At 54.5% G+C, this 24,987-nt stretch overlaps 1 protein-coding gene across 1 annotated transcript; it reads right to left on the reverse strand.

The window, feature by feature from the left end:
• Nucleotides 1-445: 445 nt before the first annotated feature.
• Nucleotides 446-24,486, reverse strand: LOC133346367 (hippocampus abundant transcript 1 protein-like). Its single transcript, XM_061557867.1, has 12 exons — nt 24,321-24,486; nt 17,991-18,086; nt 16,666-16,728; nt 13,868-13,995; nt 10,013-10,127; nt 7,658-7,876; nt 7,049-7,162; nt 6,024-6,095; nt 5,424-5,536; nt 4,302-4,399; nt 3,262-3,425; nt 446-2,768 (listed from the first exon to the last, which is right to left on the reverse strand). The coding sequence occupies exons 1-12, from the start codon at nt 24,405-24,407 to the stop codon at nt 2,433-2,435; spliced, it is 1,605 nt and encodes a 534-aa protein (XP_061413851.1). The 5' UTR covers nt 24,408-24,486; the 3' UTR covers nt 446-2,432.
• Between the last annotated feature and the right edge of the window lie 501 nt (nt 24,487-24,987).

Here is a 24,987-nt window from a genome sequence, read left to right on the forward strand (position 1 = left end):
AGTCTGTTAGAGGCTACACGGGGGATCTTTGTCTCCTTCATAGGTGCTGCTACTCGCTAACAGCACTTGCCCCGACAGTCTGTTAGAGGCTACACGGGGGATCTTTGTCTCCTTCATAGGCGCTGCTGCTGCTACTCGCTAACAGCACTTGCCCCGACAGTCTGTTAGAGGCTACACGGGGGATCTTTGTCTCCTTCATAGGCGCTGCTGCTGCTACTTGCCCCGACAGTCCGGGACCTACCAGACACCTGTGAACAAGAGTTTCATAGGTCATCAAATTCTCCACCCTCCGCCCCCCCCAACCCCACAACTCCTCAAGTCCAAACAAAGAATAAGCCACCAACATGCAGGGCCCAGATAACACTGCAAAATAAACGAAAGTCAAAACAAACAAAATCGAAAAAAAAAATGTAAGCAACAAAAAAATATTTGAGATGGTTTTTTATTTCTTTACACGCGATTTCTTTTTTTTTTTTCAAGTTTTATTTTAAACACGGGGAGGAAATGCGATTATAATTTATACGTTCACTTTCTCTCTGTGCCGAATCGAGCTTCCGATCGCGTTCCGCGAACGGACGGGCTCCCTTCCTGAGCCTCGCGCACGAGCACAACCTACCCACGACGGAGGGGGGGGGGGGGACAAAAAAAAACGCGAAACACATTTGAAGCCGCAAGACGTTCCTGGAGACCAACACGAACGAGAGAGAACGGCACCCACGACGTCACGCGGCCTCGCCGGTGGTGCCGCTCCGTGCGACGATCGCACTGCACGCAACCACCACCACCACCACCCCGGGGTTCACGCAGCCCGCACACAAAGACAAAAGTTCCCCCCCACCCCCGTAGAGGCTTTAACAGACTGTCGGGGCAAGTGCTGCAGTACCTACTGAAGGCCGTCGGCACGGAAGGGGGTGGGTGGCCAGCAACCACGCACCACGCCCGACCGCCTTTGTCTCCCCAGTGGCGATGTTTTTTACACACCGCACCCAGGTACTCATTCGAGGGCTGAGTCGACCTAGGGGAGGCCCAGGACCGGTTCGGATAATCGTCACCGTTGTTGGTGGGTGGCCGTGAGCGGGAATCGAGAAATCGGGTCGACGCCGGGTTCGTAGAGCAGCGCGCTAACCGCTGCACCACCGCTCCCCACACATGCACCATCCCCCTCCACGCGCCACCCACAAACCAAGCGACCACCAGGTCTGCCTGTGCTCACGCGCACACCCACTTACACGCACGGCACGGCCTGCCAAACACATGTGCAACTTCGCTCTGGAATTGTCCCCGCAGAAGAAAGTGTAAACCTTAGCGGGGGGCGGGCAGCCGGGCGGGCACGTGCACGCACACGCACGCACGCGCACACACGCACGCGCACACACACGCACACACGCACGCTCGCTCTCGATGTGCGGCGACAACGTCAAAGAGAAATATTAAAAAACGACCTGGAAAAAAAACGCAGGTTCTGGGAAGTCATTCCACTGGGACTGGGCCACGTTTTTTTTTGTTTTTTCGCCGTCGACCGAAGGGGGTTAATCGGCCGGCATCGGCCCCTTCTCTTGGAGGCCACCGCCATCATCATCACCGCCACCGACGCCGCCATCACCGTCACACGTTCCGTCACGGTGGGATTTGCGAGCGGACGCGACGGCAAGAGCGTGGCTGCGGGGAAAAAAACTAAACGACGCGTCTCTGAGCCGGTCATTTGTCACGTCGCGCGAAAAGGCTGAGCTGCTGCTGCTGCCGCTGCTGCCGTATCCCCGTGGTGGTGGTGGTCGTGGTGGTGGTGGTGGTCGTGATGGTGGTGGTGGTGGTATCGGAGCCACGGTAGGAACCCCAATGGCCAGCCAGAGGTAGCGGGTCCACGCGCGCGCAGACTGTAGTAACATCTCCTGGTTTGGCGATCTGCTAGGAGGACTGGCATATTTTTTGCCTTGTTATTTATTCATGTTGTTATGTCGTTTAATTACCACGGAAAGCCTCACTGTGAGATTCAAGACTGTGTTGTTGTTGTTGTTTTTTTTATTATTATTACTTACACAGGGGAGGGCTCTGGCCTACATCGGGACGTCTTGGCCAATTCCTCGAGTCGACACGAGAGATTTTTGTTGTCGCCGTTGTAAATCCGCGCGAGACCAAAACAAACCAGGACTATGAACACGCACCACACATACCGGGAGGGGGGGGCGGGGCGGGGGGGGAGATGGGACAACAACAACAACAACACTCGAAACTCCACACGGGTGGATACGACGATCCCATAACAATCCGTTGCACGAAAATGGCAGCTTCAGCGTGCGCGCGGATGACGGAGGTCGGGCGCTGGAATCTTTCCCCGAAAACTTTGCCGACCCCGGTTGACCTCCACCCCCCCTCCTCCTCCCACGCCAACCCCCCACCGTCCATTGGTCAAAGAGCGTTCGGCGCGCCAGCGGTCACACGGAGCTGTCTTGCAGCAGCGGCTCCTCGCCCTCCGTCGCGAGGGGGGAGTGCGTGTCCTCCTCCGAGTGGCCCAGCGCCATCTCCCCCACGTGCTGGTGGTGCTGCTGCTGCTGGTGCTGATGCTGCTGCTGCTGCTGGTGCTGCTGCTGGTGGTGGTGGAGGAGCCCGTGGTGTTGTTGGTGGTGGTGGTGGTGGCGCCGGTGGTGGCCGACGGCGCCTCCGGCCTGCGCCCCGGATCCCGCCGGCCTCTCCGGGATGAAGAGCGCCACCAGCAGCGCCAGCAGCACGGAGCAAGCGCCGAACAGGAACGGGGGGCCTGGGATGATGGTCTGGGGGGGCGAGCGGGCGAGGGGGATGTGACCTCGCGACGATCCGATGGCAAGCCGCTCGCTCGCCTCTCCGCTGAGTCGCCCGAAGCGAACGCAACGAAGCTGGCAACGACGGTGACACTGACAACACTGCACACAGCGTCGTCGTCGTCATCGCCACCAACTGCCACTGCCGTCACCACCACCACCATCACCGTCACCAACCACCATCACCACCACCAACCACCGTCACCACCACCACCACCAACCACCATCACCACCAACCACCATCACCGTCACAGTCACCAACCACCATCACCGTCACCACCACCACCACCACCACCATCACCGTCACCACCACCAACCACCACCACCAACCACCATCGCCATCATCACCATCATCACCAACCACCACCCTCACCACCACCCTCACCACCACCATCCACCACCAACCATCATCCACCACCATCGCCACCACCACCAAGCACCGCCACCACCACCACCACCCACCCACCTTGTCGCTGGCGGCGGGCACGTCCGCCCTGCTGGGGTCGGCGCTGTCCCCGGCCGGCACCTCGTCGAGCTCCACGTGGAAGAGGTAGAAGATGAAGCCGTAGAGGGCTGGGCCCAGCCCGTTGCACAGCCCCCGAATCCCCGTCACCATGCCCTGCACCACGCCTGTGGCAACGCGGCGGGAGAGGGCCGGGCGGGGGGCAGTTGTTGTTTAACCACCACCAGGTAAGGCCCTTACCGAGCTGCTGTGTTAGCTGTTTTGTCAGAATCAAGTGGTTCTAGATTTGAAGCTTTCGTGACTGCAAGGATTCATACTCTTCGTTCTTTCGATAAAGTCACGTAGGTAAAAAATGAAATTAAAATTAATAAAAAATAATTTTAATTTCATTTTTTACCTATGTGACTTTACCGAAAGAACTAAGAGTAAGAATCAAGTGGCTTGTCATCATCATCATCACCGCGTGGGAAATTTATTGCTGCAGCCGAATAAGACGCGCAACGTCGATTCTAAATGTGGAGGGGGAAAAACCGGAGCATCCTGGAGAAAAAGCCACGTGACCACGGGGAGACAGCGAGAGAGACACGCAGACTGCAGCAGGTATTGTCAGGGTCGGGATCGAACCCACGACCTCCTGTATACCAGACGAGGTAGTCAACATCTCCTGACCACCGTGATGACAACAATGATGAGAGAGAGGCACGTAAACTCCGATTAAACAGCAGGTATTGTCAGGGTCGGGATCGAACCCACGACCTCACGAGTGCGTGCGAGTGCATGAGCGGGGAGTGCTTGCGTGAGTGCGTGCGTGCGTGCGCGCATGCGTGAGCGCGTGCGTGCGTGAGTATGTGAGCGTGTACGCGAGTGCGTGCATGTGTGTGCGTGAGTGTGCGTGCGTGAGTGTGCGTGCGTGAGTGTGCGTGCGTGAGTGTGCGTACGCGAGTGCGTGCATGTGTATGCGTGCGTGCGTGAGTATGTGAGCGCGTACGCGAGTGCGTGCATGTGCGTTCGTGAGTGCGCGAGCGTGTGCGTGCGTTCCTCACCTTGTTGGTCGGCGTCGGCGTTTCGCGACACCAGCGCCGACACGGCCGGGAAGGTGATGCTGGACATGGCGGCCACAGCGCCGGACGCCCACATCATCCTGGCAACACAAAGACAGAGGGCACCCACGCCCCAGTGTAACCTTTAACGGACCGTTTGGGGGCAAGTGGTGTTAAACCTCAACGATTTCTCATCTCTTCACAAACTAAACTATTTTTATTTCACCAGGTAAGGTCCCACACTACCGAGCCGGTTAATTTCCCCCCCCCCCCCCACCGAGGCGGCCTGGCTACAAATGATAGCTCAACAAAGGCCTTCAAGAGTGTCCTCCAGCAGACGCACACGCAAAACAAAGACAAAGGTCCCCCCGTGTGGCCTCAACAGACTGACAGGGGCAAGTGCTGTTAGCGAGTAGCAGCGCCTACGAAGGCCGGCACGGCGGCACGCGAGGGGGCTGGGTGACCAGCACCGCGCCCGGCCGGCTTAGTCTCCCCCAGGTGGCGATATTTACGCATCGCACCAGGTACTCATTTGAGGCCGAGTTGACCTAGGGGATGACCCAGGACCGCTTCAGACAATCGTTGCCGGTGTTGGTGTTGGCCCGTTGAGCGTGAATCGAACGTGGGTCACCGGGTTTGTAGCGCAGCGCGCTAAACCGCGCTAAACTACCGCTCCCAACACGCACACCAAGAGCCGCCATTCGCCACGAAGTCACAGGGACATCAACACGGCACCTGTGCCAGGCCAGGTGCACTTTGAGGCCATGTGAAGTGTCAAAGGCTCGCTGCTGGCAGGAGGTCACGGGACAGACCCAGCAGGTGCCATGGGGGTGGCTGACTGAGATGACTGGTAGACGCACCACCAGCTGTACCCCCTACTGTGCTATTTTATCCGCCCGGCGCTCCGCACATTGTTGTGAGCAGCGTCGCTCCTCTGCCCTCCCGTTGTTGTTGTAAAAAGTGACCGTCTCCAACTGCCCAGTCGTGGCATCCTTCACGAGCCTCCTCCGCACACACACGCACGCACGCATGCACGCACGCACGCACGCACGCACGCACACACGCACGCACGCACGCACGCACGCACGCACACACACACACACACGCACGCACGCACGCACGCACCAGGGCTGGGAGCCGAAGCCGTAGCACGTGAGCTGCACCATCTGGAAGACCAGGCCAAGCAGAATGGTGTTCTTGTTCCCGATGGAGCGCATCAGGGCGCTGAGCACCAGCGTCTAGAAGCGCAGGGATGCACGGGGACACGCGCGGGGACACGCGCGGGAAAACAGGGGTATCGGCAATCGGCACAGAGGCACGGGGAACACGCGGGGAACACGCGGGGGACACAAAGGGGAACCGGGGGACACGGGAGGATACAGGGAGGCGTGCGGAGACACAGGGAGATCAGCACAGACGCACGGGAACACACGGGGACACACGGGGACACACGGGGACACACGGGGACACACGGGGACACACACAGAGATGCAGGCGGGACGCACGGGAACTCGTAGAGGGCACACGGGCACAGACGGGGACACATGGAGACGTACAGGGTTGGACAGGAACGCAGGTGGGATACACGGGGACACGGGGACACACTGCGACAGTGGGACACGGAGACACACGGAGACACACGGAGACACACGGAGACACACGGAGACACACGGGGACACACGGGGACACACGGGGACACACGGGGACGCGCAGCCTTTGTCCCACCTGAGCGATGATGGACAGGATGCCCAGCACGGCAATGAACGCGGCGACGCTTTCGGAGGAGAACTTCATCACCTGCACACGCACACACGTGCACACACACACGCACACACACACACACGTATACACGCACACACACACACACGTATACACGCACACACGCACACACGCACACACGCACACACACACACACGTATACACGCACACACACACACACGTATACACGCACACACACACACACGTATACACGCACACACACACACACGTATACACGCACACACACACACACGTATACACGCACACACACACACACGTATACACGCACACACACACACACGTATACACGCACACACACACACACACGTATACACGCACACACACACACACGTATACACGCACACACACACACACGTATACACACACGCACACACACACAAACGTGTCGTGGAACCCGCCAGCACCATCACCCGACACAGCCAACCGGTAAGGGGGTTTTTGTCACGTAAACAATATCGTGCCAGGTCGTTCCAAGTTCAGCACTAACCGGTTGTGCGTTGGGAGAGTAAAACCCACCACAACATTTGCAATTGGACCGCAAGCACTGCTCTCTCCCATAACGCGGCGGGAGTAGTTGCGTCGCTGAAGAACACCGCGGCGTCATGGACAAATCGCGTTGTAATAATTAGTCTATAACGTAGGGGGGTAAAGTGCGGTACGCGATAATGCGTGAAGTGCGCAACGCAGGGGACGAACAGAGACCGAGGCGCGCGTGCGGTAGCGTCTAGAAGGACCATCCCGATGCCACGCAGACAACGGCCGTCACGGACCCATAATTCCTAACTCGCACGACGCAGTGCTTCCGTTCGCTCGATCGCGGTTACTACATCCAATTCGCATCCGCGTTTTTTCAACAAACGCGTCATTAAAACCGCACGCGGCGTCACAGGAGAACAGAACGCACGACGATATGCCGGAGTTGTGAGCGCACACACCCCGAGCGAGCGAGCGAGCGTGCGCGCACGCCTCACCTGGCGCAGGTAGAGGAAGAAGCTGGAGTACTGGCCGGCCTCGGGCAGGTAGGAGAGCAGCACCGTGATGCAGATGAGCAGCACCGTCGAGTCCTGGCCGACCTTGCGCAGGGACTAGAGACGGCACGCGGGCACACACACACAGAGGTCAGTCGTTCGCTCGCTCACTCACCGAGCAGCTCGCTCACTCACCGAACAGCTGGCCAAGCAGCTCGCTCACTCACTCACTCACCGAACAGCTCGCTCACTCATCGAACAGCTCACTCGCTCGCTCACTCACCCGCTCATTCACATGCCCCCCCCCACCACCCCCCTCACCACCACCACCCCCCCCACCACGCCCACCTCCCCCCCACCACCTCCAAACCACCATCCTTCCCAACCGTGACCCAACGCGCCGGAGCACTGTTATTTCGCTAGCGGAGCTCGCTCGCGTAACAACAATAAGTAAAAAATCGCGTTGCGAGAAAACGGACGTTTAAACAAAAAACAAATGGGACGTTAATAACTTTTTCACGGCCTTGGAAGGGCCGCGGTGGCCAGGGCCCACTCGTGCCGGGCCCAGCTGGGCCCAGGAGCCCGGGGGGGGGGGGGGGGGGGGGGCCTCACCGCGAAGGGGTCGGCCTGCTCCCACGAGATGGGGGCCCCCCACGAGGCGGGCCGCATCTTCTCGGGCAGCGACTCTGGCACGGCGGCGAGCACGAAGGCGATGTCCAGCAGCGCCACGGCGGTGGCCAGCGCCACCACCAGCCCGTCGCCGTACGCCTCGCTCAGGTACGCGCCGATCGCCGGGCTCGTCACCAGGCTCGCCGCAAACGTCGCCGACACCTGGGTTTGGAGGTGTGTGGATGTGGGTTTGGGTGGATTTGGGTGGGTGGGTGTGGGTGGGTGTGTAGGTTAGGGTGGGTGTGTAGGTTTGGGTGGGTGTGGGTGGGTGTGTAGGTTTGGGTGGGTGTGGGTGGGTGGGTTTGGGTGGTTGTGGGCGAGTAGGTGGGTTTGGGTGGGTGTGTAGGTTTGGGTGGGTGGTGTGGGTGGGTTTGGGTGGGTGTGGGTGGGTGTGGGTGGGTTTGGGTGGGTTTGGGTGGATTTGGGTGGGTGGGTAGGTTTGGGTGGGTGTGTAGGTTTGGGTGGGTGTGGGTGGGTTTGGGTGGATTTGGGTGGGTGTGTAGGTTTGGGTGTGTAGGTTTGGGTGGGTGGGTGGTGTGGGTGGGTGTGTAGGTTTGAGTGGTATGGGTGTGGGTAGGTTTGGGTGGGTGTGGGTGGGTTTGGGTGAATGTGGGCGAGTAGGTGGGTTTGGGTGGGTTTCAATGCGTAGGTGGGTGGGTCAGTGGGTGGTTGGGTGAGAGGGTGAGTAGGTGTGGGGTGGGGGTAGAGGGGTGGGTTTGGGTGGGTGGGTAGGTGGGTTTATGTGGATGTGGACGAGTAGGTGGGTTTGGGTGGGTGTGTAGGTTTGGGTGGGTGGTGTGGGTGGGTTTGGGTGGGTGTGGGTGGGTGTGGGTGGGTTTGGGTGGGTTTGGGTGGATTTGGGTGGGTGGGTAGGTTTGGGTGGGTGTGTAGGTTTGGGTGGGTGTGGGTGGGTTTGGGTGGATTTGGGTGGGTGTGTAGGTTTGGGTGTGTAGGTTTGGGTGGGTGGGTGGTGTGGGTGGGTGTGTAGGTTTGAGTGGTATGGGTGTGGGTAGGTTTGGGTGGGTGTGGGTGGGTTTGGGTGAATGTGGGCGAGTAGGTGGGTTTGGGTGGGTTTCAATGCGTAGGTGGGTGGGTCAGTGGGTGGTTGGGTGAGAGGGTGAGTAGGTGTGGGGTGGGGGTAGAGGGGTGGGTTTGGGTGGGTGGGTAGGTGGGTTTATGTGGATGTGGACGAGTAGGTGGGTTTGGGTGGGTGTGTAGGTTTGGGTGGGTGGGTGGTGTGGGTGTGTAGGTTTTGGTGGGTGGGTGTGGGTGGGTTTGGGTGGGTGGGGATGGGTGGGTTTATGTGGATGTGCGAGAGTAGGTGGGTTTGGGTGGTTTTCAATGCGTAGGTGGGTGGGTCAGTGGGTGGTTGGGTGAGTGAGTGGGGGGTGGGGGTAGAGGGGTGGGTGGGTTTGAGTCGGAAGGTGGATTTGGTTGGGTTTGGGTGAGTGGGTGGTTGGGTCAGTGGTGGTTGGGTCAGTGGGTGGGGAGGTGGGTGGAGATGTGGGTGGAGGGATGGGTGGGGAGGGGGTGTACGTTAGCGTGCGCACATCACAGCTGTCCATCTTAATACATGTGTGTGCGCGTGTGTCTGTCCCGTGACCTCCTGCCAGCAGCGAGCCTCCGATACTTCACGTGACAGCCTCAAAGTGCACCTGGCCTGGCACAGTGGTGATGTCCCTGTCACTCCGTGGCGAATGGCGGCTCTTGGTATTGGTGTGCGTGTTGGGAGCGGTAGTGTAGCGCGGTTTAGGGAACTGCGCTACGAACCCGGCGACCAGAGTTCAATTCCCACTCACGGCCCACAGTGACGATTATCTGACCCGGTCCTGGGCCTCCCCAAGGTCGACTCAACCTCAAATGAGTACCCCGGTGCCTCGCGGAAGAACATCGCCACTCGGGGCGTGGTGCTGGCCACCCACCCCCCTCATGTTGCCGTTCCGGCCTTCGTAGGTGCTGCTCGCTCACCGAACTTGCCCCAGCAGCCTGCTAGGGCTACACGGGGGACCTCCGTCTGCGTAATGCGGGCAGGCGAGCGGGCGGGCGAGCGGGCGGGCGAGCGTGCGGGCGGGCGAGCGTGCGCGTCTCACCAGGCCGTACGCCGTGCTGCTCGCCCACAGAACTTGCCCCAGCAGTCTGCTAGGGCTACACGGGGGATCTGTGTCTGCGTAACGCGGGCAGGCGAGCAAGCGAGCGAGCGGGCGGGCGAGCGTGCGGGCGGGCGAGCGTGCGGGCGAGCGGGCGGGCGAGCGTGCGTGCGGGCGAGCGTGCGGGCGAGCAAGCGTGCGCGAGTCTCACCAGGCCGTACGCCGTGCTGCGCTCGTGCTCGGCCGTGACGTCCGCCACGTAGGCGAACACCACGGAGAAGGTGACCGAGAAGATCCCGGAGATGGAGATCACGGCAAAGTACCACCTGTGCAACCGGGCACCACGGGCACCGCCGCACACACACGTGTCTCTCTATGCCGTGCGTATAGAGTGTGTGTGTGCTGTGTGTATAGTGTGTGTATGCTGTGCGTATAGTGTGTGTGTGCTGTGTGTATAGTGTGTGTGTGTGTGCTGTGCGTATAGTGTGTGTATGCTGTGTGTATAGTGTGTGTATGCTGTGTGTATAGTGTGTGTATGCCGTGTGTATAGTGTGTGTGTGCCGTGTGTATAGTGTGTGTGTGCTGTGTGTATAGTGTGTGTGTGCTGTGTGTATAGTGTGTGTATGCTGTGTGTATAGTGTGTGTGTGTGCTGTGCGTATAGAGTGTGTATGCTGTGTGTATAGTGTGTGTATGCTGTGTGTATAGTGTGTGTATGCCGTGTGTATAGAGTGTGTGTATGCCGTGTGTATAGAGTGTGTGTATGCCGTGTGTATAGAGTGTGTATGCTGTGTGTATAGTGTGTGTGTGCTGTGTGTATAGTGTGTGTGTGCTGTGTGTGTGTGTGTGTGTGCTGTGCGTATAGTGTGTGTATGCCGTGTGTATAGAGTGTGTGTGTGCCGTGTGTATAGAGTGTGTGTGTGCTGTGTGTATAGTGTGTGTATGCTGTGTGTATAGAGTGTGTGTGTGCTGTGCGTATAGTGTGTGTGTGCTGTGTGTATAGTGTGTGTGTGCTGTGTGTATAGTGTGTGTGTGTGTGCTGTGCGTATAGTGTGTGTATGCTGTGTGTATAGAGTGTGTGTATGCCGTGTGTATAGAGTGTGTGTATGCCGTGTGTATAGAGTGTGTGTGTGCTGTGTGTATAGTGTGTGTATGCTGTGTGTATAGAGTGTGTGTGTGCTGTGTGTATAGTGTGTGTGTGTGCCGTGTGTATAGTGTGTGTGTGCTGTGTGTATAGTGTGTGTATGCAGTGTGTATAGTGTGTGTGTGTGCCGTGTGTATAGTGTGTGTGTGTGCCGTGTGTATAGTGTGTGTGTGTGCTCTGCGTATAGTGTGTGTGTGCTGTGTGTGTGCTGTGCGTATAGAGTGTGTGTGTGCCGTGTGTATAGAGTGTGTGTGTGCCGTGTGTATAGAGTGTGTGTGTGCCGTGTGTATAGAGTGTGTGTGTGCCGTGTGTATAGTGTGTGTGTGTGCCGTGTGTATAGTGTGTGTGTGTGCCGTGTGTATAGTGTGTGTGTGTGCCGTGTGTATAGTGTGTGTGTGTGCCGTGTGTATAGAGTGTGTGTGTGCCGTGTGTATAGAGTGTGTGTGTGCCGTGTGTATAGTGTGTGTGTGTGCCGTGTGTATAGTGTGTGTGTGTGCCGTGTGTATAGTGTGTGTGTGTGCCGTGTGTATAGTGTGTGTGTGTGCCGTGTGTATAGTGTGTGTGTGTGCCGTGTGTATAGAGTGTGTGTGTGCCGTGTGTATAGAGTGTGTGTGTGCCGTGTGTATAGAGTGTGTGTGTGCCGTGTGTATAGAGTGTGTGTGTGCCGTTGTGTATAGAGTGTGTGTGTGCCGTGTGTATAGTGTGTGTGTGTGCCGTGTGTATAGTGTGTGTGTGTGCCGTGTGTATAGTGTGTGTGTGTGCCGTGTGTATAGTGTGTGTGTGTGCCGTGTGTATAGAGTGTGTGTGTGCCGTGTGTATAGAGTGTGTGTATGCTGTGTATATAGTGTGTGTGTGTGCCGTGTGTATATAGTGTGTGTGTGTGCCGTGTGTATAGTGTGTGTGTGTGCCGTGTGTATAGTGTGTGTGTGTGCCGTGTGTATAGTGTGTGTGTGTGCCGTGTGTATAGTGTGTGTGTGTGCTGTGTGTATAGTGTGTGTGTGCCGTGTGTATAGAGTGTGTGTGTGCCGTGTGTATAGAGTGTGTGTATGCTGTGTATATAGTGTGTGTGTGTGCCGTGTGTATATAGTGTGTGTGTGTGCCGTGTGTATAGTGTGTGTGTGTGCCGTGTGTATAGTGTGTGTGTGTGCCGTGTGTATAGTGTGTGTGTGTGCCGTGTGTATAGAGTGTGTGTGTGCCGTGTGTATAGTGTGTGTGTGTGCCGTGTGTATAGTGTGTGTGTGTGCCGTGTGTATAGTGTGTGTGTGTGCCGTGTGTATAGTGTGTGTGTGTGCCGTGTGTATAGTGTGTGTGTGTGCCGTGTGTATAGAGTGTGTGTGTGCCGTGTGTATAGAGTGTGTGTATGCTGTGTATATAGTGTGTGTGTGTGCCGTGTGTATATAGTGTGTGTGTGTGCCGTGTGTATAGTGTGTGTGTGTGCCGTGTGTATAGTGTGTGTGTGCCGTGTGTATAGTGTGTGTGTGTGCCGTGTGTATAGAGTGTGTGTGTGCCGTGTGTATAGAGTGTGTGTATGCTGTGTATATAGTGTGTGTGTGTGCCGTGTGTATAGTGTGTGTGTGTGCCGTGTGTATAGAGTGTGTGTGTGCCGTGTGTATAGAGTGTGTGTGCCGTGTATATAGTGTGTGTGTGTGCCGTGTGTATAGAGTGTGTGTGTGCCGTGTGTATAGAGTGTGTGTGTGCCGTGTGTATAGAGTGTGTGTGCTGTGCGTATAGTGTGTGTGTATGCTGTGCGTATAGAGTGTGTGTGTGCCGTGCGTATAGTGTGTGTGTGTGCTGTGCGTATAGAGTGTGTATGCCGTGCGTATAGAGTGTGTGTGTGCCGTGCGTATAGTGTGTGTGTATGCTGTGCGTATAGAGTGTGTGTGTGCCGTGCATATAAAGTGTGTGTGTGCTGTGTGTATAGTGTCTGTGTGCCGTGCGTATAGAGTGTGTGTGCTGTGCGTATAGAGTGTGTGTGTGCCGTGCGTATAGAGTGTGTGTATGCTGTGTGTATAGTGTCTGTGTGCCGTGCGTATAGTGTGTGTGTGCTGTGCGTATAGTGTGTGTGTGTGCTGTGTGTATAGAGTGTGTATGCCGTGCGTATAGAGTGTGTATGCCGTGTGTATAGTGTGTGTGTACTGTGCATATGCTGTGCGTATAGAGTGTGTATGCTGTGCGTATAGTGTGTGTGTGTATACTGTGCATATGATGGGGGTATGCCGTGCGTATGCCGTGCGTATGCCGTGCGCAAGCTGTGTGTATGCCGTGTGTAAGCTGTGTGTATAGGGTGTGTGTGTGTATAGGGTGCATGTATGCCATGTGTATAGAGTGTGTGTGTATATAGGGTGTGCGCGTGTGCGTATAGGGTGTGCGTGTGTGTATAGGGTGCATGTATGCCATGTGTATAGAGTGTGTGTGTGTATAGGGTTTGTGTGTGTATAGGGTGTGCGCGTGTGTGTGTATAGGGTCCATGTATGCCATGTGTATAGTGTGTGTGTATAGGGTGTGTGTGTGTATAGGGTGTGTGTGTGTATAGGGTGCATGTATGCCATGTGTATAGAGTGTGTGTGTGTGTATAGGGTGTGCGCGTGTGTGTATAGGGTGTGCGTGTGTGTATAGGGTGCATGTATGCCATGTGTATAGAGTGTGTGTGTGTATAGGGTGTGCGCGTGTGTGTGTGTATAGGGTGTGTGTGTGTATAGGGTGTGTGTGTATAGGGTGTGTGTGTGTGTATAGGGTGTGCGCGTGTTTGTGTATAGGGTGTGTGTATAGGGTGTGCGCGCGTGTGTGTATAGGGTGCGTGTATGCCGTGCGTAATGCCGTACGTATAGGGCGTGCGTGTGCGTGCGCGTGCGTGTGTGCGTGTGTGTGCGTGTGCGTGCGTGCGTGTGCGTACGTGCGTGTGCGTGCGTGTGCGTGCACCGTACCAGGGGCTAATCTTCATGAGCGGGATCGGGGCGCAGGTGAAGAAGACGGTGAGCAGCAGGAAGGACTTGCGGCCCCACACGTCCGACAGGGCCCCGATCAGCGGGGCGCTCAGGAACGACAGCAGCCCCTACCGTGGGTGGGGGGGGGGGGGTCATGGGGGGAGGGAGAGGTGAGGGGAGGCACGCGGGAGGGAGAGGGGGGGGGGCCATGGGGGAGGGAGAGGGGGGGGGTTATGGGAGAGGGAGAGAGGTGAGGGGAGGCACGCGGGAGGGAGAGAGGGGGGGGGGAGTCATGGTGGAGGGAGAGAGGGGAGGGGGGGCCATGGGGGAGGGAGAGAGGGGAGGGGGGGCCATGGGGGAGGGAGAGGGGGGGGTCATGGGAGAGGGAGAGAGGGGAGGCACGCGGGAGGGAGATAGGGGGGGGTCACGGGAGAGAGAGAGGGGAGGGGGGGCCATGGGGGAGAGAGAGTTGAGGGGAGGCACGCGGGAGGGAGAGGTGAGGGGGGGTCACGGGGGAGAGGAGGGAGGGGGGGTCACGGTGGAGGGAGAGAGGGGAGGGGAGGCACGTGGGAGGGAGAGAGGGGGGGGGTCACGGTGATGCACACGGAGTTGCAGGGACGTGTCTTGTCCAGATAAAATAAAGTAAAACGACAAGGATATACGAGTCAAGTGGGCAATGTTAGTCTATGGGCAATGTTAGTCTATGGGTAATGTTAGTCTATGGGCAATGTTAGTCTATGAGCAATGTTAGTCTATGGGCAATGTTACTCTATGGCCAGGCAATGTAAGTCTAGATGCCACTGGTTCTTCACGTTCTGCAGATGTAGATGCCACTGGTTCTTCACGTTCTGTAGATGGAGATGCCACTGGTTCTTCACGTTCTGCAGATGTAGATGCCACTGGTTCTTCACGTTCTGTAGATGTAGATGCCACTGGTTCTTCACGTTCTGCAGATGTAGATGCCACTGGTTCTTCACGTTCTGCAGATGTAGATGCCACTGGTGCTTCACATTCTGCAGATGTAGATGCCACTGGTTCTTCACGTTCTGCAGATGTAGATGCCACTGGTTCTTCACGTTCTGCAGATGTAGATGCCACTGGTTCTTCACGTTCTGTAGATGGAGATGCCACTGGTTCTTCACGTTCTGCAGATGTAGATGCCACTGGTGCTTCACATTCTGCAGATGTAGATGCCACTGGTTCTTCACGTTCTGCAGATGTAGATGCCACTGGTTCTTCACGTTCTGCAGATGTAGATGCCACTGGTGCTTCACATTCTGCAGATGTAGATGCCACTGGTTCTTCACGTTCTGCAGATGTAGATGCCACTGGTTCTTCACGTTCTGCAGATGTAGATGCCACTGGTTCTTCACGTTCTGCAGATGTAGATGCCACTGGTGCTTCACGTTCTGCAGATGTAGATGCCACTGGTTCTTCACGTTCTGCAGATGTAGATGCCACTGGTGCTTCACGTTCTGTAGATGTAGATGCCACTGGTTCTTCACGTTCTGCAGATGTAGATGCCACTGGTTCTTCACGTTCTGTAGATGGAGATGCCACTGGTTCTTCACGTTCTGCAGATGTAGATGCCACTGGTTCTTCACGTTCTGCAGATGTAGATGCCACTGGTTCTTCACGTTCTGCAGATGTAGATGCCACTGGTGCTTCACGTTCTGCAGATGTAGATGCCACCACCGCCGTCTATTGCCCGACGGTTGAACTTACCACTCTCGGTTCGGCGACTGGACATTACGGACCAGATTTGTTCGTATCTCTGAAAGTTCGTAAGTCGAATGTTCGTGAGTAGCAGAGTCCCTGTACTATGTAAACAGACGAGGATATATACGATGTCGAACGCAAGTGCAAAGTAACGTTCTTATGAATCGCTACGATTACGTTTTTGTTTGTTTAAATCCGCAGAGGCGGAATGCTCTACGGGTTTTTTGTTTCTCCTCCCCCTCAATGGGAAATGAACCTCGCGATTTGCAAAAGGATCAAAAGCTCGAGGTCACACGGGAGGCTAACCGACGCTCGTGCCACGCATGGTCAGCTGCCATCGGTGGCGGGGGAGGTGGGGGGGGGGCGGGCGGTGGGGATCGCCCTAGGCCTAAACAATAACACAAACCACAACCGGCCATTGGGACGGTTGAGATGAAGTGAGGTGAGACGTGGTGCAAAGTGCGCTGTGGTGACGAGCCCGGGGACGCTGAAGCAACGCCACCGCCCCCTCCCGCCCGCCCCGTAAGCGCGCAAAATCCTTTATAACCTCGCGTCAACAGCCGTGGCACGCACACACGCACTCACGAGCGGTCAGGTGTGCGTTTTCAGGCTGGCGTGTTCATGCATGCGTGTTCAAGCGTGCGTGTTTGTGCATGTTCAAACGTGCATGCGTGTTCGTGCATGTTCAAACGTGCGTGCGTGTTCAAGCGTGAGTGTTCGTGTATGTTCAAACGTGCGTGCGTGTTCATGCGTGCCTGTTTCTAATTTTCTTTGCATGTTCAAGCGTGCGCGTTCAAGCCTTCATGCGTGTTCAAGCATGACCGCCTGTTCAAGCGTGCCTGTTCAAGCATGTGTGTTCAAGCGTGCCTGCCTGTTCAAGCATGCCTGCCTGTTCAAGCGTACGTGTTCCATCGTGAGTGTTCAAGCGTTCATGCACATTCAAGCGTGCCTGCCTGTTCAAGCGTGCCTGTTCAAGCATGTGTGTTCAAGCGTGCGTGCGTGTTCAAGCGTGCGTGTTCCATCGTGCATGTTCAAGCGTGCGTGTTCAAGCGTGCGCGTTCAAGCGTGCGCGTGCGTACCTTCACGCCCTGTATGAGCCCGTTCATGAGGAATGTGTGCTGCGGGAATGTCTCGTGAAGAACCTTTAGAAAGACACACGACCCAACAAGGCGGCCCAAGCCACGACCAAACTGCGGTGAGGAATGGGTTTCGACGATTTGACAACCGCGCTGTGGAATCCCACTTATGCGACAGTGACAGAGGTGGTGGTGGTGGCGGCGATGGCGTTGTTGATTATACGGATGGTGGTGGTAGTTAGGGTGATGGCGTTGATGTCGGTGGCGGTGGTCGTGACGGTGGCAGTGTCGGCGATGAATGCGGATGGCGGCGGGGGTATTTGACGTTAGCGAGTGATGGTATTCTATGGCGGTGGTGACGGTGGAGGTTTTACAGCGGTAGCGGTGATCTCAGCCATGCCGCGGACGATGGAATATACCGTGGTGCTGATGTCGCCGATGGTGATAACATTGCTGATATGATTTTAGCGTGATAGCGTTCAGTACTGGGGATATTACGGATGTTATTAATTCATTATGCCATTTTATTATGGCGGCAGTGGTGCGGTAACAGCAGTAACCGTGGTGGAAGTGGCGAGGGTGATGTCTGCAGTGGTACCGATGTTGGTAGTGACAGTGATGACGATGATGATGGCGACAATGATGGCGTTAAGACGAGCGTGACGATGGCAGTAGTGATCCAAGAGATGGTGCTGCTGCCGATGGCGGTTGCAGCGAGACTGCTGATGATGATGGTGGCAAAGATGTCGATGGTAGCAGTGACAGTGACGCTACTGTTACCGACAGCAGCGATGATGGCGGCAGTGAAGTTCAGTTGATGACAGTGCCAATGGTGATGGTAGTGATAGTGATGGTGCGGATGACGATGGCAATGATGCCAATAACAACAGACGACAATAACGGTGCTGTCAGTGATGGCAGCGATGACGGCGGTAGTAGCCCGACTGCAGGTACTGGTAAGCATAACAGCGATGGCAGTGACAACCACTATGGTGGTGATGACGATGACGACGACGACGACAACGACGATGACGACATCGATGACGACATCGATGACCACGACGACAACGATGACGACATCGATGACGACATCAATGACGACATCGATGACGACATCAATGACGACATCGATGACGATGACGACATCGATGACGATGACGACATCGATGACGATGACGACATCGATGACGATGACGACATCGATGACGATGACGACATCGATGACGACATCGATGACGACGACGACATCGACGACGATGACGACATCGATGACGACATCGATGACGATGACGACAACAACACGTTAGAGGAGGGGCGGGCCGTCTCACCGTGAGCGTGGGGGCCGTGAGGAGGCCCCATGCGAAGAACTCGAGGAAGATGACGATGACAGCGTGGTACACACTCGGCTGTCCAAACCCCTGGGGCTGAATGCACACGCACGCAACGCACACACACACACGCACAAAAGACAACGATCCCCCATGTAATCTTAACAGACTGTTGGGGTGCTGTTAGCGAGTAGCACCTATGAAGGCCGGCACGGCACACGAGGGGGTGGGTGGCCAGCATAACGCCCGACGGCCTTTGTCTCCCCAGTGGCGATGTTTTTACACACCGAACCAGTTGACTAATTTGAGGCTGAGAGGACCTAGGGGAGGCCCAGGACCGGTTCAGACAATCGTCACTGATGTTGGCCGTGAGCGTTAACCGCTACCACTACCGCTCCCCACGCACACATACACAGCCCGTCACGCGATAAATACGACTTCCATATGGCAGAAGCGCTTCTGAAAGCCCGTGATGCAGTGTGCGAGTCCAAGGGTCTCTGTGTGATGAGTGTATGGGTTAGTATAGGTCTGTGTGATCAGTCCATGGGTTTCTATGGGTCTCTGTGTGATGAGTCTATGGGTTTCTATGGGTCTCTGTGTGATGAGTCTATGGGTTTCTATGGGTCTCTGTGTGATGAGTCTATGGGTTTCTATGGGTTTCTATGGGTTTCTATGGGTCTCTGTGTGATGAGTCCATGTGTTTCTATGGGTCTCTGTGTGATGAGTCCATGGGTTTCTATGGGTCTGTGTGATGAGTCCATGGGTTTGTATCGGTCTGTGTGATAAGTCTATGGGTTTCTATGGGTCTATGTGTGATGAGTCTATGGGTTTCTATGGGTATCTGTGTGATGAGTCCATGGGTTTCTATGGGTCTGTGTGATGAATTTATGGGTTTCTATGGGTTTCTATGGGTCTCTGTGTGATGAGTCTATGGGTTTCTATGGGTCTCTGTGATGAGTCTATGGGTTTTTATGGGTCTCTGTGTGATGAGTCTATGGGTTTCTATGGGTCTCTGTGTGATGAGTCCATGGGTTTCTATGGGTCTGTGTGATGAATTTATGGGTTTCTATGGGTCTCTGTGTGATGAGTCTATGGGTTTCTATGGGTTTATATGGGTCTCTGTGTGATGAGTCTATGGGTTGCTATGGGTTTATATGGGTCTCTGTGTGATGAGTCTATGGGTTGCTATGGGTTTATATGGGTCTCTGTGTGATGAGTCTATGGGTTGCTATGGGTTTCTATGGGTCTCTGTGTGCGGGTCCATGTGATGATAAGCCACGTCGTTGTGCTATCATTTGTGGTTCTTGTTGCTTCTGAATAGGAGCTCAGTAAATCAAAAATAGCAAAGTCTTAGTTTAGTTTTAATTCAATTTATTTCATCAAATCACATAGGATTATTGCATTTATCTTGTAACGAATGTTCAAACTGACCTCTATTGACATGAATTAATTTAGGAAAATGTTTCGCGTAAGATTACAGGTGTACTCTTTTGAACATTCATCGAGCTTCAAATTAGCACCTCGGCCTTAAAATGGTGTTGTGTTCATTTGAAGCTTTCCTGACTGCAGGAATCCATCCTCTTTTCGACGTTTCGGGCGCAACACAAGCGTCCATCATCAGGTGGGAAAGCTGTGACCTGCTGCTGATGATGCAGACGGTTTTAAAAAGGTTTAAAACAGTCTGCATCAGCAGCAGACCGTGGTCTCTCTCTCTCTCTCTCCGTGGTGGTCACCTGGATTTTTCTCCGGGTCGTCCGGTTTTTCCCTCCACATTTAGAATCAACGTCACGAGTTTTAGAGGATTTGGCCGCAATACATTTCCACGTGAGATGATGATAAGGCACTCTCGTTAAGCTGTCATTTGTGATGGCCAGGTTGCTTCAGAAAAACAGTTATACAGCTCAGTGGGCCTTACCTGGTAAAATAAAAAAGATTAATAGATTAGTTTACAATAAATTATATTCAAAAGTGCTATTCCTCCTATGTTGAAAAAGTTCAGACTACATGGGTTCCGAAATGGTCCATAGTTTGGGTTGCATGGCCAAAGCCCCAATACTGTGGCTTGTCTTTAATGTACGTCTATGTATATCTGTGTGTCTTGTTGGCTCTCTATGGGCCTCTGTATCTCCGTAAGTCTCTATGGGTTTACTGTACGGTCAATAGTTTGGAGTTGCATGGCCACAACCGCATTACTGTGGCTTGTGTCTTTAATTTTCCATCCATTAAGGAGATGTGCACATTGGACCGTTGCTGATGTTCTGATGCAGTTGATGGCTGCACCAGTGGTGAGTCGGTGGGTGACTGGGTGAGTGAGGGAGTTGATGGTTAGATCAGTGGTGAGTGGGTGGGTGGGTGACTGGGTGAGTGAGTGAGGGAGTTGATGGTTACATCAGTGCTGAGTGGGTGACTGGGAGAGTGGGTCAGTGAGCTGATGGTTATACGAGTAGTGTCTTCGAGGATGTGATTGTCAATTTGCACTTATTGACGGAACCTATTTCAGGAATAGTGTCAGCAATTAAATGCAATAGTTTAACAACAAAAGGGCGATAAGACACACGGGATCGTAGGAGTGTCGCTGTATCGCCACAAACGTAACGTCACAGATAGCCGGTCGAAACGTTCCAACGTCCTAATAAATAAGCTGGTAAAATGGCATTTCTGCGTCTGTCTGCCGTCCTCATTGGGCAATTCTCTCGCGTGATTCTTTGCTCAAAATGGACATTGCCACAGTGCTCATGTGGCAATGCGGGAGGTGAGTCTATTCATGGGGCAGACATTGTGGACTTCCACTGCAAAGTGGTACCATACTCATTTTAAACGACCCTGGGAGGGGAATGATGGAGCAGCAAGTCAACCTCCCTCCGTCCCTCCCTCCCTCCCTCACCAGGATTTGAACTCGCAACCTTCCGTTTGCGAGCCACCTGGCCGGTTTATTGAAGCCGAGCCAATATTTACCGAGCTTCCACTGTCACAGAAACTATCGTAAAATTACCGCGATAAGTTGGCCCTCCCCCGGCAAAAGTGCACGAGGAAAAATTTCCACCACAGGTCAGAGGTCGCAAACGGGTTTTGATTCCTTACCCGTACCCGGCCGCACCAGGGTCGCAAACGGGTACCATATCGTGTAGGGTACGGGTACCCGATTGTGACCTCTGGGATGAAGCCATGTTGCAGGCGCAGGTGGGTTGATTCTAGGAACTTGAATTGTGAGAAGAGACAAGACGTTGGGAAATGAGTGACAAACGGTGACTCACCAGTGACTCACGGCCTATCCGTACCCGTACCCGGCCGCACCAGGGTCGCAAACGGGTACCCGGCTACCCGGCCGGGTACGGGTAGCCGGGTATCGGGTAGGGTACGGGTATCGGGTACCCGGTTGCGACCTCTGCCACAGGTCGGGCATATGAAGTGCCACACGGACACAATATTTTTGACACCACGGGAAATTCGTTCGTTCCCTTTCTCAGTCCGCTTGCCCTGGGCGAGAGTCGCGGTGGCAGCAGCATGTTGAGTAGTGGCGGTCCTGACCTCCCTTTCCCTGGCGACAGGCTAGCACTAACTACACTATACACTACGATACATTACTACACTGTACGATACTGGAATATACACTACTACACTACGAGAGAATGCTGCCCGGTAAAGTTCAAGGAAATGTGTTTTCTCATTTATACACTAAAAACTAAACGATTTTTTTCTTATTTAACCAGGTGAAGGGCCCAACGAGCTTGATAGCTTTTTTTAGAAGCGACCTAGCTATCACAAATGATAGCTCAACGAAGTGGGATCATCATCATCATCATCACGTGGGAATTTATAGCGGCAGCCAAATACTCTTAAACGCGTGACGTTCAATGTAAATGCGGAGGGGAAAAAAACGTAGGACCCCGGAGTAAAATCCACGCGACCGCGGGGAGAGAAACACACAAACTCCAAATATACAGCAGGCTGTAATGCCGCAGTATGGACCTGAAAACTCGATTTCCCTGGACAAGTATACGGAGTAAACCGTACGCGTTGACACGGCGTGTCGTTAACCCATGCATCCGAGCACCCTCAGCGTTCTGCTTCACGAATGTTGACACTCGCTGTGGCCTCGTGTACAATTGTGGCCACTGACCGAGAGAGAAACAAACGACCGCCAACATGCACGTACAACAATTTAACAAAATAGTGTGCGGAGCGGATAGTAATCTCACTGCTCTGAACAACAGCTGTCAAACAACAACGTCCGTTGTTTGTTGTTGTCTACGGAGACATTTCACTTTTCTTTTTGAAAAATGCGGAAGCCGACCGGGCTGGCTAAGCGGTGGTGGCAATTCCACATTCCCAGGGCGGGGGACGAGTCTCTTCGTACGAGCAACCACCGTCGACTACCCTGCGAAGTGGTACCTCATTTACCGACCCCCGGAGGGATGGATGATTGGCTACACTGCTTGCAGGTCAACTCGGCTGAAAAATGTCAAATCCAGTGGGCAGCAACTCCTCTCGGGTGCCCTCGCTCGGTGAAGGCCTCCTCTAGGTCTACTCAGCCTGAAATAAGCATCTGGTTAATAACTTCCCCTGCCCCCCCCCCCCCCTCATCTGTACTTCCTTGAGGTCGATTAAGACTTGAAATAAGACCTCGTTATCCCATATCGTGTCAACCCACACGGTTTACTCCGTGTTCTTCTTGTACAAGGAAATTGAGTTTTCAGGTCCACACGGCGGCGTGACAGCCGTTTCAATACGGGCAAGACGAAATGTTTCGTGTCTATTTGTTTGTGTTTCTCTCCTTGTGATGGGGACTTTGTAGGATGAACGTTGAGATGTATAAGGACACACGTGGTGACCAATACGATCTGTAGTAAGGTAGGGCACTGATAAGGGGTTGACAGGTATGTAGTAGTGTACAGTAGTGTAGTGTGTATAGTGTAGTGTATAGTAGTGTAGTGTGTAGTGTACAGTAGTGTAGTGTGTATAGTGGAGTGTATAGTAGTGTAGTGTGTAGTGTATAGTAGTGTAGTGTATAGTAGTGTAGTGTATAGTGTAATGTATAGTAGTGTAGTGTATAGTAGTGTAGTGTATAGTAGTGGAGTGTATAGTAGTGTAGTGTATAGTAGTGTAGTGTATAGCAGTGTAGTGTATAGTAGTGTAGTGTATATGATGAACGTTGAGACGTAGCCAACAACGCTGTGAATTGGGTTGACAGGTACGTAGTAGTGTATAGTAGTGTAATGTATAGTAGTGTATAGTGTAGTGTAAAAGGGGGTTGACAGGGACGTAGTAGTGTATAGTGTAGTGTATAGTAGTGTAGTGTACAAGGGGGTTGACAGGTACGTAGTAGTGTATAGTAGTGTAGTGTATAGTAGTGTAGTGTATAGTGTAGTGTATAGTAGCGGTGTATAGTAGTGTAGTGTATAATAGAGTGTACAAGGGGGTTGACAGGTACGTAGTAGTGTATAGTAGTGTAGTGTATAGTAGTGTAGTGTATAGTGTAGTGTACAAGGGGGTTGACAGGTACGTAGTAGTGTATAGTAGTGTAGTGTATAGTAGTGTATAGTAGTGTAGTGTATAGTGTAGTGTACAAGGGGGTTGACAGGTACGTAGTAGTGTATAGTAGTGTAGTGTATAATAGTGTATAGTAGTGTAGTGTACAAGGGGGTTGACAGGTACGTAGTAGTGTATAGTAGTGTATAGTGTAGTGTATAGTAGTGTATAGTAGTGTAGTGTATAGTGTAGTGTACAAGGGGGTTGACAGGGACGTAGTGTACCTCCTCAGAATTCGTCCTCGTATCGAATCTCTCTCTCAGTGCCTCGTGTAGGTCGCCTCGGACTGAACAGAGAGACTCACTCCTGCCCCCCTCTCGCCTAAAATAAAAGTTGCTCCCCAGTTGTGGTGGGAGGAGGCAATTTAGCAGAAATACCCCTCTCTCTTTCCCTCTGAGGCAAACCATAACCAATTGTTGTTGTCGTTGTTATAATCACAACGTTCAAATGTATTTACGGCGTCTTGCAAACACCTCCACGAACGATTTCCCGACGAGTTACACGGCGTAGGCCTCCGACTGGGACCCCCCCCCTCTCTCCTCGTTGGCCGCGGCTCGCCGCGCACCTCGACCCGGCCGAGCCGCGCTAGGCAAGACCGAGGCCGCATCCACGGAGGCCCAAGAAGTCGGACTCGACGACGGCGGCGGCGGCCAACCAACGAACGAACGGGGAAAGGCACCGGGGGGCAGCAACAACAACAGCAACAACAACAGCAACAACAACAACAGCAGCAACAACAACAACCGCCCCGATCTTTATATATTTTTAAACAAAATAATAAAAACGTCTTTAGTGCCTCACCGTGCCGCCGTCCTTGATGATGAGCTTCTTGGCGAGCATCACGCTGCGGTTGAGTCGCTGCTTCTTCTTCTTGTTCGACTGCAACATCCTCGCCCCGTCACTTATTTACCTCAACATCGTTGTGGCGAGCGCTGATGGCGCGTTCAGAGGATGAGGGGTGGGGGTCGGGGGGGTGGGGGGGCGGGGGGGGCGGGGGGTGGGGGGAAAGGGGAACCTGAGAAACGCGCGGTCGGAACGCGGGAACGTCATCGCACGTTGGCCTAGACGCGTTGACGTCATCGCACGTTGGCCTAGACGCGTTGACGTCATCGCGCGTTGGCCTAGACGCGTTGACGTCATCGCGCGCTGGCGGGACGCGTTGACGTCATCGCGCGTTGGCGGGACGCGTTGACGTCATCACGCGTTGGCGGGACGCGTTGACGTCATCACGCGTTGGCGGGACGCGTTGACGTCATCGCGCGTTGGCGGGACGCGTTGACGTCATCACGCGTTGGCGGGACGCGTTGACGTCATCACGCGTTGGCGGGACGCGTTGACGTCATCACGCGTTGGCGGGACGCGTTGACGTCATCGCGCGTTGGCGGGACGCGTTGACGTCATCACGCGTTGGCGGGACGCGTTGACGTCATCACGCGTTGGCGGGACGCGTTGACGTCCTCGCGCGTTG

This window comes from Lethenteron reissneri, chromosome 24 (genome assembly GCF_015708825.2).
Source record: "Lethenteron reissneri isolate LAM-NWPU_2019-01 chromosome 24, ASM1570882v1, whole genome shotgun sequence".
NCBI lineage: Eukaryota > Metazoa > Chordata > Hyperoartia > Petromyzontiformes > Petromyzontidae > Lethenteron > Lethenteron reissneri.